Source organism: Tympanuchus pallidicinctus, unplaced genomic scaffold (assembly GCF_026119805.1).
Source record: "Tympanuchus pallidicinctus isolate F22 unplaced genomic scaffold, pur_lepc_1.0 scaffold2, whole genome shotgun sequence".
Taxonomy (NCBI): Eukaryota; Metazoa; Chordata; class Aves; order Galliformes; family Phasianidae; genus Tympanuchus; species Tympanuchus pallidicinctus.
The window spans coordinates 29472563-29492685 of NW_026294721.1; the positions used below are offsets into that span (position 1 = coordinate 29472563).

Consider the following 20123-nt stretch of genomic DNA (forward strand, 5'->3'; position numbering starts at 1 on the left):
CTATTTTCCTGAGATCAGAAAACCATTAATAAATGGCAAATGCTCCATTACTTACTTGTCTATGTACATCTGTAGGAGAAAAGTCTCCAAAGCCCTCCCACATACCACCATTCTCATCCTCTTCATAGAAACGTATTTGAATATCATCTGCAAAGAGTCAAAGAAATAATAACTTTGGGATGTTCATGCATCTATTTAACCTTTGGTTAAGTTTATTCCAGCTAAAAATTAACATGGTTATTTTTTAGCTGAGTAATAATTGTATGTAAATAATACATGAATCATCATTATCCAAGTTAAGAAAACACCACAGATAAGCCATTTTCTACATCAATTTTAGATCAGCCTGATTCTAATAACTTCACTGAAACTGTTGGCTGTTTACTGCACAGTAAGGAGTGAGGTTCACTACCTCTTCCTATTCTGGAGCAAGAAAACATTCCAGAGGAGCTTTATTTGAAACAAGTGAGTAGGGAGGGAAGAACTTGAAATGCGAATGTAGAAACCACCCTCTCTCCTCCAGAAGTTTCAGTTCAAAAAACTGTTGCAAAACCTGAAGTGCCACAGTTCCAAGTTCCGCTCGCTGCTGGCAAAGAGCCACTTCAGAGCTCAGAGATGGCAGCAGTTTGAGTGAGCAGCACGTCGGCAGTGATCCCTCACCCTCCAGACACAGCACAGCCACACCACAAACACAGCTTCTGCTCCTCTGAACAACCTTCCTTGCCTTCTTTTGGTTTATTTATATATATCTTGGAGAGGCTGGGAAATATGACAGCAGCGTATTCCTTCCCCAGCACTTCTGATGAGAAGAAATTACAGAAAAGTCTGTTTTCTTTTAGGGTGACTGATGACTGCTTGCTCTGATCCAGCAGCTGCTAGTCTCAAGATGGTGAACCACCACTTCCACTCCTGCTGTCCTGTGTGCTCAAGTTCCTCCAGAGAAAAGGTTTCTGAGAGCCATGAGGTCAGGGGAAACCCCACTCAGGCTGAGGGGAAACCCCACCTCGGGGCTTCCACTGAGTCAGGCTTTTATTTATTTATTTTGTGTGCATGAGTTAAGTTTCATGTAGGTCCTGAAAGCAGAGGGTAATACACTACTGAAGGAAAATGTTTTTTCAAAGCTCCCAAAGCACTCCCTCTTTCCTGTGTAAGTGGTAGAAGAACGTGGCAAAGAAAAGAGGTAGAAAAGGACAACCTTTTAACAACAAGGGCAGAGACTCATTCCAGACAAATGAGAACTAGGCACTCCCGGCATCCAGTCTGCACCAGGGAATCCCTGGCATAGCTGAAAAATGCTAAGGATTTACCCCACTCCTTTTTTTTTCTTTTTAGTTAAACCCAAATACTGCAAACCATTATTTTCCCATCAAATAACAAAGCAACCAAATCCATACTCAACAGTCCTATCCTAATACGCTCATAGCATGAGCAGAGCCTGTGAAAATTCAGTTGAAACCAAGTGATCTCTACTATATATACATCAGAATTAAGCTACTAGCAACAGCACAGAACACACTCAGTTCCCATTGGTGGTTAATACAGAAGACTCATACTTACCCTTTACAGTCAGAAACTTAATAATCATCAGAAACTTTAGAATAATTCAGAGCAGGTGTTAATGGAATCAAAGATCACTCAGAACCCATTACCCATGAAAAACAGAACACAGGCAAGGGCAGAAATCAGAGAAGAACAAAGTTGGTCTCTGAGGAGGCAACACAAGTTCAATTTAGTTTGCAAGACTATTTCCTGCTGGCCTGATTTCCAGAAAAGTAGAGCACTTATAAATCCTGCTGCGCTATCAGAACAGGAAAATAGCAAGACAGCGGCCAGATGAACATCCTGGGGTATCTTACATTACTCAGGACACTTACCTTTCTGAACCTTGTCACAGAGAAGGTAAATCTCTTCCCCTCCTGTTACACACCCTGCTGTTCTGTCCATTCTTACAATTTTTAAGTTGGAAGCATTGGGTGCTTCTATCGAAAGGAAAAGATTTTAAAAAACAATTATTTTCATAACAATTTTAGATTACAAAAAAAATAAAAATACAGAAACGCAATAAAAGACAAGTCCCCAGTACAGACTACATAAATTTGTCTACGTTTTTTAAAAGAATGAATCAATGATTTTTCATCTGAAAATCTTCTAGGTATCCTCTAGGCTTTGACTAAACTGCGAACTATAAAATAAGGCTCTGGCCATTCCAGCAAATTACCTCATTAAAATAATAGAGTGGTGAACTGCATCCTGCATTAACAGTAACTTCATAAGAGGAGTGCATTGTAAGTGAACATATTTTCCTTCCTATTTTCTTGGTGACAGGGCAGTGTTGAAAGCAGTTACCTTTATGTCATTAGTTTAATGTAACATGCAAAGCTTGCTCTGCTCTCTGGCTTAGTGGAAAGCAACTTCAGTTCTAGACCAACACATCACACTGATCAAAAAGCTCACCTCTAAAGATTTAGCAGAGGCGTCAATGGATTACCTACTGGTCCTTGATACAACTATCACCTGATAATTAAAAGCAACTGTCATAGACGATTGTGCTACAACAAGCCGTGTCTGCTCTGCGGAAGGGACATGAATGGTTCAACAAAGGACATAATGAAAAAACAACAGCCCCTAGAAAAATATTTTGTAATCAAACATGAATTCACCCACTACATCAGGCTACCCAGTGCCCCAGCCAACCTGGCCTTGAAAACCTCCAGAGACAAGGCATCCGCAAGTTCTCTGGCCAACTTGTAATAGTGCCTCACCACACTCTGAGTAAACAATTTCTTCCTAGCAACCAATATAGATCTCTCTTTTAGTTCAAAACCATTCCACCCTGTCCTGTCACCATCAGATCATGTAACGTCACCCTCCATCTTTTGCTATTCTGTCTCTGTTGTTTCTTTGCCTTTCTCTTCCTCTTTGCTTTAGCAATACTCTTTATCATCACGCACTTTAGACTAAGATAACAAATGGAATCTGCCATGGTTATTACCAAAGATCAATATTCCTTAAATACACTATTAGTTAAATCACTTCAGCTTGCAGATGAAAAGACCATTTTCTCATTCAGAAAACAAGGGACACGTATGCTACAAGAATAACAGACATATGGGCACTACGTTCTCCCACTGACAGCAAGCAACAGACTACAGCAGCTTTAGAAGCGCTGCATTTAACACCTTCTCATTTAAACTTAGTCCTTAGAAAGTGATGACGTACACATGACTGTTGCACCAAGAAAAAAAAGGTACTTTTTCTGACTCATTACAGAATAATTACCAGGAACATGGCGACCCACAGCTACGAGGAAATCTCAAGCAGCAGAAAGGGTTCAGGTAAAACCACTAAGTATTATCCAAAAGCACAAGCACAGAGTGAAAACATTCACTGAGAAAAACTACAAATAGAGAGACATGATACAAGTATAAAAATACTAACAGGTCCAGAGTAAATGGATGAAAACTTCTGGTTATGCTAGTGTCACAAAACAAGGACAAGCAGATGCCCAGCAGAATGAAAAGTGTGTAAGTCTCAATAAAGACTGAAACACATTTTTCCTCACATCTTGTGTGACAAGGATTTGCCATAGAAAGCAACTGAAGGCAAGTCTGCAAAATTCAAACACGTTGTAAAAAGAATTTACAGTACTCTCTTAACACAGGTGGCAGGATTAAACATGCTAACAGCCAAATAAGATCTCGCTTTAGGGTTTACATCAGCATCTATTAAGAACAGAATGACAGCACATGTACGTGGACAGACAGGGGGCCAATTATCTCTGGGCTATCTAAGTACAGCAATACCAGCATTCTTGTATGTACAGAGATGTGCCTCACACTGAGACAGTAATTAATGCCAAATATACTCACTGCTGTCATATATTGCATCCGATATAACAGGATCAAGCCTCCGTGTGAAACCACCATTACTGTCAGGAAGAAAGGCTGTAAACATAAGACGCACCACACTGAGATCCATTTCTTTTGTCTGCTGAACTGCTGCCTGGCGAATAATTTCTCTTTCTCGTTCTGGAACCAATAAATTAGCACAGTCAAATTAGCACAAGGTGGGGAGACTGAGCATTTTTCAAGCATTACTATCGATAGGCACCAAGAGTAACTTATTTTTCACTTAGTACCCATCAGTTTCCATCTTTCTGTTCATAGAGGAGAAGCTATTTACAATATACTGCATTCAATTTGAAGTTTGTGAGCCACATGTTATTTAAGATAAGGTATATAATTAAGAGACACAAAGACTCTTTTCTGCTCTCTGTTCATAAAGGTTGTGAAAAGGATGGACTCTGCCTCTAATGAAATTTGAATGTCTAGCACCAGTGATAAAGAAAAGGCCAGCCCCTCGATACAGCTCCTGAAAGCAATACAGACCCAAACTTTAACAGGGATGTGGGTGGAGTGCAGGTGAATGAAGAAAGGTATTCTCTGACAAGGTCCCCACAGTTAAAGATACCATGTCTCACAGCAGTAACACAAAATGACTATTTATCACTCAATTAAATGGGATAAGAACAGTGAAACACAAGTGCAGAGGTGAGTACAGGTAGCTACGGAAGAAGTTGATCCATTCTCATTCACAGCAAAAGACTTTCTGATTCCCTAAAACACAGCAGTAATATACAACCTCTTACTGCATAGCCATAAGCTGTTTTCCTACTCAGGGTCTTTTTCTGGGTAAAAATTTGCATTTTCAGATGCTAAGCCATTTTCTTTTTTCTTTCTTTTTTTCTTTCTAAAAACCTATTAAAATCAGATCATTGTTTCCACATACCAGTTAGCTGTCTGTCTCCACATCCTTCTGCCTGCAGATAGCTAAGTTCAGGATGCACCAAGAGTCCTGGGTTGTATCCTTTTTTGCAAGCATCGATCATGCGCGTTTCCAGAGTTTCAAACACTTTCTTCTTCGTGACGTGAAGTATTCCAAGGTTTGCAAACCTGCCGAATGTTGATTAATTGATTTTGTCATGCTTTAGGCAAACCTGCAGCAGGCAGTCGTTCTCTTATCTGGAGGAAGCATTTCCAATGAACTCCAGCATGACAATTTCAGCCAAGCTTAAAAAGCATGTCAAATGCACACCATCGTACGGCAGCGATCAGATGGGTGCACAGGATTTTCCCATGGCGCAGGAAGTAACCTTTAAGTTTTCAGGCTTATGGTGTGGAAGCAATTTATAAAACATTTCAAAATTTAATTGTCACGCTTTGTTTGAGCTGTCATTAATATGTAATTCTACACCTCCCGTGAAAGTAATCTATCAGAAAAGGTTTGGTCAGATCAAATTGATTTGGAGAGCAAGCTAAAAAGCTAAAAGCAGAGTACATTTTTCAAAGAAAATGGTTGAAGCCAGGTTCTGGACATTCAGCAAGACACTTCGGGTATCTGTTAGAATGACAATATCTGTAATACAAGATGTGCTTTAGTAAAAGTCCCCTGGCACATTCAAAAATCAATTAGATCTGGAAGTACGAAATCAAGACAATAACTCAATTTTGGGTCAATTGAGGATAGGAAAGCTATTTCTAAACATTTGATGAAAAACAAGACAGGTTAGGAAATGAGCCAAACTTTTCAAGATGAAAAGGAGCATTTCAAATAAAGTTATTTAAATTGCTGTGCTTGGTAAAGTCAGCACACTGGGCTTGGACATCAAAAGTTACAGTTTAAAAGAATCTCTCTTTCCCAACCTTCTCAGCTTTTTAAACTACTTCTTTACCAACAAAGACATTCTTGAGATCACAGAAGTAAAACTCACAGCCAGCATGAAACCTGATCTAAGACTGAAAACGTAGACAGGAGCCTGAGTTGCATTTACTGATATAAACAATTACTCCTTTAAATTAAACAAGAACAGACCAACTACAACTTCACTATAATCTTATTGCTTTAAACTTAAGAAGTTTGACTCATTTAGTATTTTCATGTTTATACCTGTCTTGCCTTAATTTCAAATTTACTAACCTCACTTTCTTAAAGCTTTTCTCTTCACTGTATTTCTACGGCAGGTTTCAGCAAAGGTGAAACACTGATCAGAACTGTGACAAAAATCGATTCTCTCCCTCTTGGCTGAACTTAACAAATACATTTGACAGACTTACCCAACAACCATGTCTTTCGGTCCTGCATTGACTGTGCACACTCCATCTTCACAAAATTTACCCACCAAGCTGTGAGCGTGTAAGTGCACGTATTTCCCATTAGTAACTAACTGGACAATTACTTTTGCAGGTCCAACATAGTTGCAAATCTGTAAATAAATGTAAAACTGATGTTTTTAAAAATGGAACAGTAATTCCAGTGGAATATTTTCTGTCAGCTAAGTACAATCAAGCTTGCTTAGGAGAAATGTGTTTTTACTCACGAGAAAAACTAACTGTATGAGGTCATCACAAAAAAAAAAAGCCAGTGATTCATTTGTAATTAAAATTGATACACAAATGGCAGAAGTAGTGACAGAAAAAGGAAAGAAGTAAAACAAACATAAGGAAAAGCAATCTCCTGTTTCCCATATCACTATTATTAGCTTTATATTCTGGCTAGTTATACCACATTGCTCTACATAAACTTAACTTAGTACATTAAATTCACATTAGACATTGTTACATGTTAAGAATCGCATTAAAAATGCATCTATTCAACTAAATATCTGGGTTTTTTTTTTGCCAAACTCAAAAATGTTTTCAAATAATTGTAAATACTATGATCACTTTAAAGCACTTTGCTCTCATTACAATGATCACTCAGGTAGAGATTTTGAAGTGGAACAATTCTGTATTCAAAGGTATTTTGTTAGATCACAAGTGACATCAACACATAAACCAGCCCAGTAAATACTTCTGTAAGTGTAGGTGAGGATGTACACTAAAACACCATCTAAGGTTTTATAGGACTGCATTTAGGATTATCTGGATGCCTTCATAGGCACTCTGGAGCACTAGAAAGCTTCCTTCCCCCCTCCATCAGAACTCCTGGTCACCATACATTCTCAGCAGCTTTTAAAATCGTGATGTCAAGTAATGTTAAAAAAATACATAGATATATATATATATATATATATCTAAAATTACCAACAAAGTACCATTTATTAATACCAGTTATTTGTTTTACATATTATTTAAAACATTATTTGTTCTCCTCATGGATAATATACTTCAACTCAGTTATCTGTTATGCATCATTTTCAAATTATAACAAATATAAAATTATCTTGATTTAAAAAAAAGCAAACATTACCTTCCCTTCCAATTCACTTAATTAACCCTTTTATCAATGTTGGTTTTTTCCCTCCTCCTCTAAGGTTTCTTCTGATTTGCCTGAGGAAAAGTTCTTTGTATTACAGCAGCTTATAGATCTAATCAACCAAGGTATTAAAGGATCACGATGAACATTAAAGTGATGAATCAGTGATGAACTGAACACTTAAGGTTATATTGTTGATAAAACGCTGATAACCGGGGATTGCCACGACTTCACCACATTATAAGTCCTGCTAGCCTCCTTCACTCCATTTAACCCCTCTTTGAATCCATTCCATCACAGCTGAAACACTCTGCATAACGTGCGTCTTCGACGCCTTCCAATTTGCTGCTAACAATAAAAAACCCCAAAGTATGAAAAAGCAGTTCCAGGAGAAACAGGTGTGAAAAGGTCTTCTCACTACTCGTTGCTGGTGAGATAACCGTATAAAACCGTAGTCATGAGTATTTTACAAGTGGTGCTTTCTAAAATATGAAACATGGGGGAACTCGTGCTTCTGTCTGTTCCCAAACTGTCATCACTCCTGGACTGAAACAATACAAACGTGCAGAATAATCATCACTGCTTTGTCATTTCCATCATTCTCAGCAGTGAGAAAATGCAGGAGTCTGTGTAACATTCATAAAATGAACTGAAAATATAAACATTATATTTTGTGCTAAATGTCACCTTCATTACTACAACTAGGTTTTCAAAAATATTTTCTTTTCATCCCTAAGAAAGGCTTTCCCTGCTAGAAAGTTCCGAGCACATCTACAGTGTTATATTCATTATGAGTAACATGCATGGTCTTGTGTCACTTCAGTAAAGTTCAAGACAACCCTTCATCAGCTGTAGAAACCACAGTGAAACTTTAGGTAGGACTGGTGCACGGCAAGGACTTTCCAGCCTCTGAAAGCAGAACATATAGCTGCAGTGGTAACCAGATTGCAATCTTCCCATGTTACTCAGCTCAGCACCATCTTTGTAGTCTCTTCTTAGGGGGGGGGGGGAAAAAAAAAGAAAAAAAAAAATTGTTCTAAAAATGTAATACCTTATATAGATCATCTGGCAAGAAAAGACTTTTTTCTAGGCTGACATTCTATGCTGCAAAGGCTATAGGATGCTTCCTACATGTTTGCTTTACAGATGGACCTTCCTAAGAGATTTTGTGACATCCAGCTCATCTGCACCCAGAAAAACAGCCCCAGTGGTTAACCATCCTTATGTAATCTAAAACAAGCCTGAAATCATTTTGGGGTATCCTTGAATCATCGACACCATCACAATTGCTGAATAACCCAAAATGTATTCTGGTATTAATATATACAAATAACTGCCACCTTTTACTTCACATAGAAAATGCAATCAAAGGTGCTAGAAGGTAGACAGCATATTACAATACTGGATATCCGTACAGGAATACAAAGATTATGGCACTGGCAGAAAAAAACTATTTGCAATATGAGATGGAGACAGCAGTTGGGTGCTCTACTGCTCCAAAGCAGATCTGCGAACTCAAAAACAACAGTAACTGAACATCAAATTGAAGACAAGGGAGAAAAAAGAAAATAAGGAGTTCATGGGAAGAAGCATAGCTGTAATACTTGATTACATCCCGCACTGAAGCAGCATTCAATTGATCTAATCTGATAAAAGTTAAAATGCTGCAGGCTCCCAGTTATCGGCTGTTCCTGTTTGAGAGAGATTTGCCTGAGAGATTAAAAGGACTCTCTGAACTTGAAATTTACTCAATTTCAAAATGAAAGTTGAATTTTTTTTTTCAGCTATTCCACATCTTTTTGAGATCCAACCCCCTACATTTTTTTAAATACATCCTACAACTTTACAAAAACTTCATAAAAACATCTTTCTACTTGAAAGATGTTTTTTCCAGTTACTCATACAAGCAAGAAGTGAAACCGACTAGTTAACTAAAGAAAGCAAATGATGGAAAAGACCATGTCAAACATACAAAGCCAGCAATGATAAAAATAAGTATTTCTCTTTCTAATCGTTTTGTTATAGAAGCTACATCCCCAATCTTGCCTGACCTTTTGAGTATGACCAGCAGTGCTGTCATAAATACACACACACACACAAGAAAAGTTCCACAGATGAGGCATCACTCATTCTTTATAAATGCCAAATATGAGTTGCCAGCTTAACATACATTTCAAACGTGGTAGGAATTTTTTAGGCACTAAAGTACTTATTTAAAAGCCTGACAGTAAGCAATGTACAGTAACTTAAATCAGTGGGAGTTTCAAAGCTTTTGATCCTCCCCGAATGTGAGGTCACAGACTTCGATGCGCTGCTTTAGGAGCCTGAGTAAATGGACTCAGCACTCCAGACTCAGCCTAACCAACTATGGCAGCAAAAAGCACAGATCTCAATGAATTTACCTACGGCTGACTTGCTTCAGTGCAGGCTTTCAATAAGTATTACAGATTTATAAGAAAAACATCTGTTTATTCTCCATTAGTGATTATTTCTTAATTCCGCTCTTGAATGAATTAATCTTTAACCTGTAATCAGCAAACTGACACTCCACAATTTAATTCCTATGGGGTGGAAAAAGCTTTCTTCAACAAGAAAGTTCATCAACCAAACAACTCGCCTCATGTTCTGCAAATGTTCCTCCTGAACTTGAATTAGGTGCTGAAATCCCCCTGATTTCAATGAGAACGCTTATCTCCAAATTGAAGTATAATTTAGGATAGCCTAAGGACATGCCTGGATGGGCAGTGCTCCTACTTGGGTACCCGAGTTCAGGGCTGCCTAAATGGGACTCGGCTTTGATCCTCAAGCTGAACTGCATTACATCCAAACTCCTGGGTACAGAGACGGTGCTCATTAGCTCGGGCACATCTCTGAGCAGTGCGGTTACTCAGCCTCTAGGCTGAAACTCATTTACATCCAGCTCACAGAATAGACAACTTGAAATTGTGTGCAGCCACCCATGTAGAATTTCCCCAAGGGAAATGAAAACTCAGGACATTTCCGTCACACCACAGTTTTCAGTAAATTCTTTTCACACCCAAAACTGTATCAGTGTCAAGCCTGAATACACCAATATCAGTCTAAAAGATCAGGACATACAAACATGTAAAAAAGGCAAGTGGAAATATTCTATGGAAGTTTTCTGGCAGTTTTCCAAATATATCAGAACAAGCAACTTATGAATAAGAATGGAAGATAGTTCAGTAAGCTGGTGATATCAGACAACCCAGTTTTGTTCTTTTGGTGGTGGTGGTGTTTTTTTTTTTTCATAAAACTCTTCAGAAGATTTTAGGAAAGCATATCTGCTATTATTTGGATATAGAACAACTATAGAGAACTCCCAATCATTCTTTGCTTGAACAAGCTGATAAAACTGATAAAGAGTCAACAGCTCAAAAGCCGTAATTTCAACTGTTCTAAACATTACAATTTTCCACTGTTGCACTGTTTCCACTAAGCAGACAAAAATGAAATTTAAATGAATAATTTTACATAACTTATTATTAAATCTAGCTTCACAGAATCACAAAACTGTAGGGGTTGGAAGGGACCTCTAGGGATTTTCAAGTCCAACCCGCCTGCTAAAGCAGGTTCTCTACAGCAGATCACACAGGTAGGCATTCAGAGAGGTCCTGGGAGAGACTGGGATTCCACAACCTCTCTGGACAGCAAAGAAGTTCCTCGTTATACTTTGTTCGATATCTACAGCTTCTCTGTAAGGATATATAGAACTCATGTAATCTTGTAAGTACGGAACAGTTTTTGTACATACTAGTACGATTACTGATAGCAAAGAGCTGTAAATAAAGGAATACAATTCCATTAAGCTGAATGAATTCTATCCTTGGCTAACAAGGCCATATATGCTGTTAAAACTAGAGTCTTAAAATCAATTCCAAGTTACCAGGCAGTGCAGTTTTGTCTCAAATGCAAAGCAGAACTGCTACACTAACTCCTGACATGCACCATCTCCTAATAAGCTCTACAGGGTGTGGTTAAATATGTAATTAACTACCAAAACATCTTGCTTAGAGACATGGCAGTCTTCAGCTCTCCAGCCTTTAAATGAAAGGCACATCTTCATACGTTCCAGCTCAGCTAGAAGTAAGGGAGTAGGTGCAGGGAAAAAAACGATTGAGATTCAGTAGTTGACATTATTCAAGAGGTCATATCAGATCACTGTGTTTTCTTCAGTTCTACAATGCATAATCCTATGAAAAGGGTGCAGTTAGACTACCATGCTTTTTTTTTTTTCCACTGAAAATGTCTGTTCTCAGAACACTCGGTGGTGCCTATTGATAAGTTACATCAGCTTTTTGTGCAGAGTTGGCTAAGCAGAAGATCCTGGTGTGAGCTGTACAGATCACCTCATAGCCAAGGTTTAAAGATCTGTTACAAAGATGAGTTTGTTTTGGTTTTGTTTTGTTTTTTTTTTTTTACATTGAAGTCAAAACACGCTACTGTCCTTTCACATCACTATGATCAGCAAATGAAAGTTCTATGGTGAAAGTCGTGGTGTAACTATAGAAAATTAAATAAAATAGAGTAACCTTCAAGCGTGCTCACCTCATTTACAACAAGGTGAGCACCCTTTGACAAAACACCAGAGAGACTTACAGGAAAAGGTGTGAAATGCTTCTATATTCGCTGGCACCACTTGAATCAAGAACAAGCAGTAACAAGTAACGGCCTTGAGGAATTTACTTGTTGTGTTCCTTTGCCAGCCTCTCCCAGCAGGTGTTGCCATGTGGGGATTTGTAGTAGAAAAAACCCAGATGCACACAGTAGGACAAGAGGGAGGGAGGGAGGGGACGGGACACGTGTGCTGGGAGAGCTTTAGATGAAATTAAAATCTGATGATCAATGAAAACAGGAGGTTTGATGGAAAGCCAAAGAACGTTTTGCTTTCTAGTTTTTCCATGGAAAAATTCCATTCCCTACAGAACTTCTCATTGTGTGTATACTTGTCATACTATTGTAAGTCCCATGACACCTTTAGGAAACACAACAGCATGACAATTATTATCAATAACATTTGATATTTTTATTAATTATCAATATAGATGGAATTGTAATCCAAAGACATGGCATCACTGAGGTACATAATTTTCATATGAACCATACCAGTAAATTTTATTCTCTGGTTCATCATCACCATCACAATAGGAAAGGAAAATGCAAGTAGAACCTTTGCCTGGGCTAGTAGTTTTTCCTAACAGTTTTGCAAGGCTGAATTTCTCATCCTTCTCTCAATTTGCCAGACTAAAACACCCTAGGCTATCTTAACCAATGCTGATTATTTTCCATTGAGTCATGCATGTACTGATTCATTCTGGAGATGCAGTTGTTCCAAACTTTAGCCTTTCTCAAGAACTGCAGAAGAACTGCACACACGTACAAGAGAAAGTTGACAAGCAGCACACAGCAAGGCCTGGTACAGAGACTGACTGCTTGCCACCCTTTCCATTCCCTTGTCTTCTTCCAAAGAAGACAACACCAGAATTAAAAGATATTAATCCTGCTCCTCGTGATACAATCTCTAGTGTAAAAGCTCAACAAAGATGTAATGTAACAACAAGACTGAGACTTTCATTAACTTCGAACAAAAAGAAAAAAAAGCAGAAAACACACAGTTTATGTTTTCCTCTCTTCTACACAGAAAGGATTTTCTGCAAGAACCTTAGGCAATAAAAGTCCATCCCTAATCCTAGAACAGTTAACCATCACTGTTATAGTCTTCACAGTGTGCTAGTTCTGAATGTTTCTTTAATTAACATGCTCAATCTTTTTCCTGGAAAGAAAAAAAGGGTTTGGAACTCCTGAATATAGTGCTACTCCTGTTTAAATGACACATTTTGGTTGATTTTAAAGTTATCTGGATTAAATCCTTAAGAACCTAAGGACTTAATATCCTAGAGGCATTGAGTAAGGAGTAACATGAACAGACAAGGGAGGGAAAGCAGGTAAATAGCATTTCAGACTGGACTGGGATAACTAAGCAGACTCAAGCTATACATTATGCAAGCAGTAGAGTAACCAACCAGCTCAGACCATGCATTATACTAAAACCACACCTTAGGGAAGAACTCCATTGGTAAGAGCAGGAGCAGTGCAGTGAGGGGTAGGTGCAGGAAAGATTACTGCTCAACAGCTGATACATAAACAGGGTGCCAAAATAACTCTATGAATCTGAAAACTACTTTCTTTTTAAACCAATTACACTCTTAAAGTGGGACATGAAGTGCAGTCAATTTCATATAAAGTGAGTAATTTCATAATAAAGTATGTTGATTTGCAGTAGGGTCCTTACATATGCTTACATTCAGTCTGCGAAATATTAATGCTTTATGTCCTTACCTTGACTTGGGGGTATGACTTTTTGTTCTTTTCACTGGAAGCACCAGGAAGTCCACCGTGTGAAGGCCCTTCGCATACGTATCGGAATCGAAAGCCCCTCTGTGGAAATAAAAAGAAACTTGAAAGCTCTTTGAAAACAAAACTGAAAAAAGCACATGCATGCACACACACACAACTTGCCCAAACAGCCCACAATTGGTAAAGCTACAACTGTTCATCACTGAAATGCTGTCTGAATGACGGCTGACAAAGCACCACTGAGCTAGCCCCAGGTAAACTCTTCTATTCCCACTGTTACACATTATAAACAGCCAGAAATTCTCCTTTCAGTCAGTGAAGACATTCTGAAGCAGAGATATATTTATACTCTCAAAACAAGATGATAAATAAATGACAGAGAATACAAGAATAGATGCTATTTCTGTCACAATAGATGTTAGGTAGAGATTGCAAACAACCAGGGAAAAAAAGCATCACAGAGAAAAGAATATGGATGAAACTGAAATCCTTTTTCCTCGTGGGAAGAATACATGGAAGTTGTAGCTTGGAGCAGAGCGAAGCCCAGGAGCCTTGCAAAAAGTTTCAGGGCACTCTGAATGACCCATTAGCAATCACTCTAGAGCATGGCAGTCTATGTATTCCATTTTTATTTACAGGAAAATCATATTCCCTTTGCTTTACTCAGACCTCTATATGATACAGAAGATGTGAATTTTAAGCAAATGTACTTGGTAACTCTTAACTCTACTTAGCTACGCTATTTTACATGCCCCCTTCCACCCCTGAATACTTTCAGACCTACTTGCCAGTCCTGCAAATTCTGACACAGCCCGTTACGCACAGTCCTCCTGATGTATTCAAGGCCATCCATTAAGTGTTGCATTCTTCATGAAAGATCTTTAGCTTTTGTCTAATAGAAGGCATCTCTAAGTTTGATGCCTCTATTAGCTGACACTGAACTCGCTCAAAAAATTACTCTGTAATTATTAGCATCTATTCTCACTGAAACCTTTTCAGTTTATGAATATGCCTTTCAAGCAAATTGAAAGATCTGTCTTTTGTTCAGATTCTAACCACACAATGTAATCAATTCTAAATAACATATCTGCTTTCACACAGAGTGTTGAGCAACAAAGTGAAGTGCTCAACTATGAGCCTGAGCTCAAGGCATCCAGCAGACAAAGCAGTTTCCAGAGTCATTATGTGTGGAATGACTGAGGCTCTCTTCACTTGCCATGCCTCACAGCCTAAAGGTCTAGCAGACATTTGAGTAGCCTTCCCCAGTCTATCACCCTTGCAGTGCTAGCTGTGTTCTCACACAGACAGTCCTATATTTCTCTGCTGCCTCTTTATGCCCAAAATGATCACAAGCACAGCGCTTTGCCTGTGGATCACTCTTATGACACTGTATAAACCTTTGCTCAGCTTGCTACATGGGTACTGCACTACAGAGCTGCTTACAGGAATGTCATGGATGGAAATAGTGGCTTCCTTTTAGACACTGCACACTACAGGCTCTGCCATGCAGAGACATGACCTGATTTAGGATGAACTAAAACAAAGAGAAACGGAGTGGCCAGCAGGGACAGAGAGGTGATTGTACCCCTCTACTGTGCTCTTGTGAGGCCCCATCTGGAGTGCTGCATCCCAGTCTGGAGCCCCCAGTACATTAAAGACAGGGAGCTGTTGGAGATGGTCCAGAGGAGGGCCACGAAGACAATCAGGGACTGGAGCACCTCCCCTATGAAGACAGGCTGAGGGAGCTTCTGGACTCTCTTGTCCACCTAACAGCTGCTCAATCTAGGATTTTATGCAACTTTTTACTTCTGCTGCAGGAAAACTAACCAGTGCATAGGGATGAATTTGACACCACCAGGGCAGCTTAAGTGAGCATCTGAGTCACAAAAAGGTACTTTCAAGAATTACTTCTCATTTTTTCTTGAGTTATTCAGAACAGCTAACAGTGAAAACAGGAATCTCAAAGGACAACATCATTTCTTCACGATGGCAAAAAACAGGTCAAATTCTTCCGGGAACAGAATTGTTGCTTTTTTTTTTTTTTTTCTTTTCCTTTCGCATCTTCCAAGAAACATGAAACAAATTCTAAAAATCTTCCATGCCTATTAATTTATATTTCCAAATACTGGGGCACTAAAGAGTAATTTCTAAGATTAAAAGCCTACATCTAGCAAGGTAGTTTTTAAACCCTCAGTTGTTTTTTTTTGGTTTTTTTTTTTTTCTTAGACTCTTCCAGAGAGACACAGAAATGAAGACAGAACAAAACAGGAAACGATTTAACTACAAAAGCAAGAGGAAAAAATGCTTATAGTTAAGTGCAATATTTGTTATTAAGTTTAACCTCCTCAACACTTTTTTTCTCATCGTAAGTTACAGTTTCATTTGTAGCTGAACACAGTGACATAGGTACTGCAAAGACTTTCCAAATGTAGTGCTCTTACCTGTTTTGGCTGTTCAATGATTTGAAGGTACGGTCCATCTGCTAACATAAAAGAAAAGTGTTAATGCAAATTGTATTTCTATTGCTATGAATCATGACTTACAGGGATAAAACTGATGTCTTTCAATGTCTTGACATTTCTGAAAGCAACTAAGCATGTTCAGAACATAAATAAAATTATAATGAATAATATAATTAGTAGAAAGTCAACCACTGCTAATCTTTACCAAGACCAGTGGAGTAAGAAGGGAATTAATAATTTACAAAAGCTTAATTTCAGCTCAGAGGACATAAAGGGGCAACTCAGATCAGCCAGTTAAGACACTCAGCAGTAAGAAAAGGATTCTCTTCTTGCCACTGATGAGCAGGCTGGCCTTCCTGAGTGAAGGTTAAATTTTGTATTTAAACCCCTTAGGCTCTAAAGATTGTATTCACCAAGCCCTGGCCTCAGGGCTTCCTAGTGTCTAGGTGCTCTTGAAAGTCTTCAGACAGCCAATGGGAAGCTCTGAGGTATGGGAATATAGGAGGAATTTAAGCTGTCTCAACATGTCTTAACAGTCAGATCTGCTTTAGAAAATGGGATTGAGGAGCCTAAACAATTTTCATTCTTTTAATAATTTCAGATATACTTTAAAATAAATTGTTCTTCAGTGTCTCTAAAATATGGAACACACTCTATTTAACTACAAACTATAATGAAATTTGTCCATATTGTCAATACGTGGAGTTACATTCTAATAAATTCTGTTTGTTTTCAGACAAGACCTATTAGCTTTACTTAGTTCAAGCCTTGCATCATTCCCTAAATGCTAGCTAACTTAAAACCATAAAGCTCATTCAAAATTCACCAGCAGAAACATCTACCAGAGTTGAGAATTAATTGCCTCAAAGGTAAAATTTCTTTTCTGCTTCTTTACCAACAAAGAAGAGGATTTCAACACTAAGAATTCAGTTGTTATCAAAGCAGACTCCAAACAACAGCTTTGCTTGCTGTGAACACCTGCATAATTTATTGCCAGCTATACTCCTGTTGGAGTTATGCATCATTCATTACTTATACCCTATTAAAGTTATTAATATTGAGGAATCTAGCAAGTTCGCTGGTACACATGAAACCTTCAGAATGGACAGCATGAAGTCACATGGCAGGCCTACAAGCATACACGAGCATATCACGCCTTGTCAACATCCAAAAGAAGGCATGATCAGCCTCTGAACATCTGCACGTATTTGTACCAAGTACCATGCAATCCAGCCACCTCAATCAGATAGTACTTGGCTCAGGCACAGAACTACATACTTGTATCAGCTTCCATCTACCGATACCCTCACGTTCACTGACAACTAGAAGTGGCAGAGAATATGCTTATTTATAGTTTGCAGCACAACTTCATGTGTCCTTCCCTGTTCCTCACTACAACTTATCTTTAATAAAACAGACCTTCATGTCTTTGGACATTTTCTTAACTGAACAGCTTTCTCTCAAAATGAAAAATTTGGGTAAGTAAGCTAATAGATATAATTTTTATTTTGCTGTCAAAGCCAGCAAATGAATTTATTTCATCTCAAAGTTACATTGTAAATGCCAGTCATAACAATTACACATATAAAGATCATTTATTTCCCAAGTCCAACACTCTTCCTGTGAAAAAGTAAACAGCACTACAACCAAAATCCTTGAAGTCATGTAAGTAACTACTTCAAGAAAAAAATATACATCATTTTACACTGGAAAGCATGAAAAAATATTTTAGACTTTAGAAATTTTAAAATATGTAGATTAATATTTAATTTTAGTGTGATTCTCTGCTTTTTGTGTGTGTGTGTGTGTGTGTGTGTGTGTGTGTGTGTAACATGGAGTCAAGATGAATAAAGTTAGGTTTAAAGTTAGGTTTAAGTACGATACTGCACTCACATTTAACTGGCACTTTTATCTGCGAACAGGCCAGCAAACCCTCCCATTCTTTAGGCATCTGAAATGTTATACTTCACGTTACACTTTAGCAATCCAGAGGCCTTGCACCCTCTGAGCACTGGCAGAAATAATTCACATTTAAATACAACGGTGTAACTCAATTCTCAACCAAGCCTTTATCCAGGTCATGACCCACCAAGCAGCTCTTTGACTGTTTTCTCCTTAGGAATTCACTTTCAAGGCATATACTTGGGACTAGAATTAGCACAAAATCCCACTGCTCTCTCTCAACCATTAAGCCAGAAAAACAAAGTACTCCTTTATACAAAAGCTGAGTGGTTACAGAAGTCCACTACGAAGCAGCAGGTCCAGGTTCAACAGGTCAGCATGAGGGAGTTCATATGCCTACGAGAGGATCTACGTTACACGGGCCTAGTGGAAAGCTTAAGGGGAATTCTTTGTACTACTGACATAGTTTCACCTTGCATGCAGGAAAATGAAAAATGTAGGACACTAGCATTTGTGCCTCCTTGGAGGGAAAGAACAAAACAAAACAAAAACTTACAAAAATCACACAAACCTAAGAAAAATCAAAGTATCTTAAATACCAATACTAGGAAAGTACACAAAAAGTTGCAGAGTAAACGTCTAAAAGCAAATTATATCTGCTGACATTAATAAGTGACAGCAAACAGATGAATCAAAAATATACCAATTTATGTAAAACAATGTTTTGCAAGACCTTATTTTAGTTTTTGGGTTGTAAGAACAGCCATTTTCTCTTTTCCTATCTCTATGTTAATATGCTGGTATAGCATATGAAGCACATCTGAGCAAGTGGACAGAGAAGGCATACTAAGGCATTTAATTATACCAAAACTTCTATTTAAAAATAAAGAGGCAATATTCAAAGTAACTTTCAAGCAAAGTAATATATTGACTATGAAAAGAATTCCACTTTGCAAGACGTAATGCAGCCAACTCTCCCTAGATTCTGAATACTTTCCAGAAATACATTAGACAGCCTAACATTTATTATGTGGTCCCTTCTCCATTTCTTCCTCTCTTCCTCTCAAATCTTTCCTGAGGAAGAAAAAAATATGAAAGAAGGTGAAGTATTTTGCACAGGGAAGTTTCCTAATAGTTCATTTCTACTAAGTAGGCATGTCTAGTCTAAACAAACAAAAGCTGAAGGTGTACACCTTGCAAACGGAGTGAATAATGATAAGATTTGAGACAAACATCTGCACCTTTGAAGCAGCCCAATTAAAGTTGTATTCTTCAAGTTCTTTTACAACAACCAACCCCCTTTTAGGTGTTACACAGCCAGAAAAAGGTATGCTACTAAACACACAGCTTTACCTCCACTTTTGCTCTAAAGAGGCTGAAGCAGGATGCAGAAATGGAGTTCCTCTCCACATAGGAACAACTGCCACAGCTGCCAGGTATTGTCAAGGACTCCTCATGACTTGCCTGGCACTGCTGCACAACCAGGAGGGCCGTGGACTGCAACTCAATCACACATTATTACCCTAGCCAGTTCGGTGCACTCCCACTTTCTGATACTTCAGTGCTTCCTTTTCTGTCTTCTCCCTTCACTCGCCACAGGCCAACTCACATCCTACTACCTCCCTTCCAGCCTGAGTCACAGTTGCACTTCCCCACATCTCCTTTAACTGCTGTATTTCTTCATTCTTCTTCCTGCCTGAGTCAGAGGCCCTCCTGCATCGTAATACTCCCACCACTTCTTCCTTCTTCCTCTTGACAGGCCTCATCCTGCACACACACTTTGCAAAGCAGCACCCATCTTAGCTACATTCTTCTCGTCAAAGCCAAGCCAAAGAACAATGGGATGCAATGTTGGTATGATATCTTTGCAGGCCTGGCAGCACCGTGGCACTTGGTGTGTCCTTTATCTAGCAGCTTCCTTAGTACTTGAAGACATTCAAGGGAATCTGCTCCGATCACATCCTCTCCACACCTCCTCTCTGTTCCCTCAATACAGCTGTACTGCACCTCATCCTTGTAACTGTGCTGTTTAACTCTGTGGATATGGATGAAACCATTCACAGCCTCACGGTCTTGGCTATTAAACCCAATACAGTCACTCCTGAGTTGGCCCTGGAAGGGGTACATTGC

The 20123-nt window shown here is 38.6% G+C and overlaps 1 protein-coding gene across 4 annotated transcripts in view; it reads right to left on the reverse strand.

Moving 5' to 3' along the window:
- Positions 1–20123, reverse strand: part of NFKB1 (nuclear factor kappa B subunit 1) — a 58455-nt gene that overhangs the window by 20008 nt on the left and 18324 nt on the right. For 3 of the 4 annotated variants that reach the window (XM_052683304.1, XM_052683305.1, XM_052683307.1), the window contains exons 4-10: positions 16071–16111; positions 13612–13710; positions 6114–6262; positions 4789–4952; positions 3870–4028; positions 1875–1979; positions 56–147 (exon numbers count right to left, since the gene is read on the reverse strand). In XM_052683304.1, the coding sequence (XP_052539264.1) occupies positions 56–147; positions 1875–1979; positions 3870–4028; positions 4789–4952; positions 6114–6262; positions 13612–13710; positions 16071–16111 (809 nt within the window). The remainder of the gene's footprint in view (positions 1–55; positions 148–1874; positions 1980–3869; positions 4029–4788; positions 4953–6113; positions 6263–13611; positions 13711–16070; positions 16112–20123) is intronic. The other variant, XM_052683306.1, reaches the window with a different exon arrangement.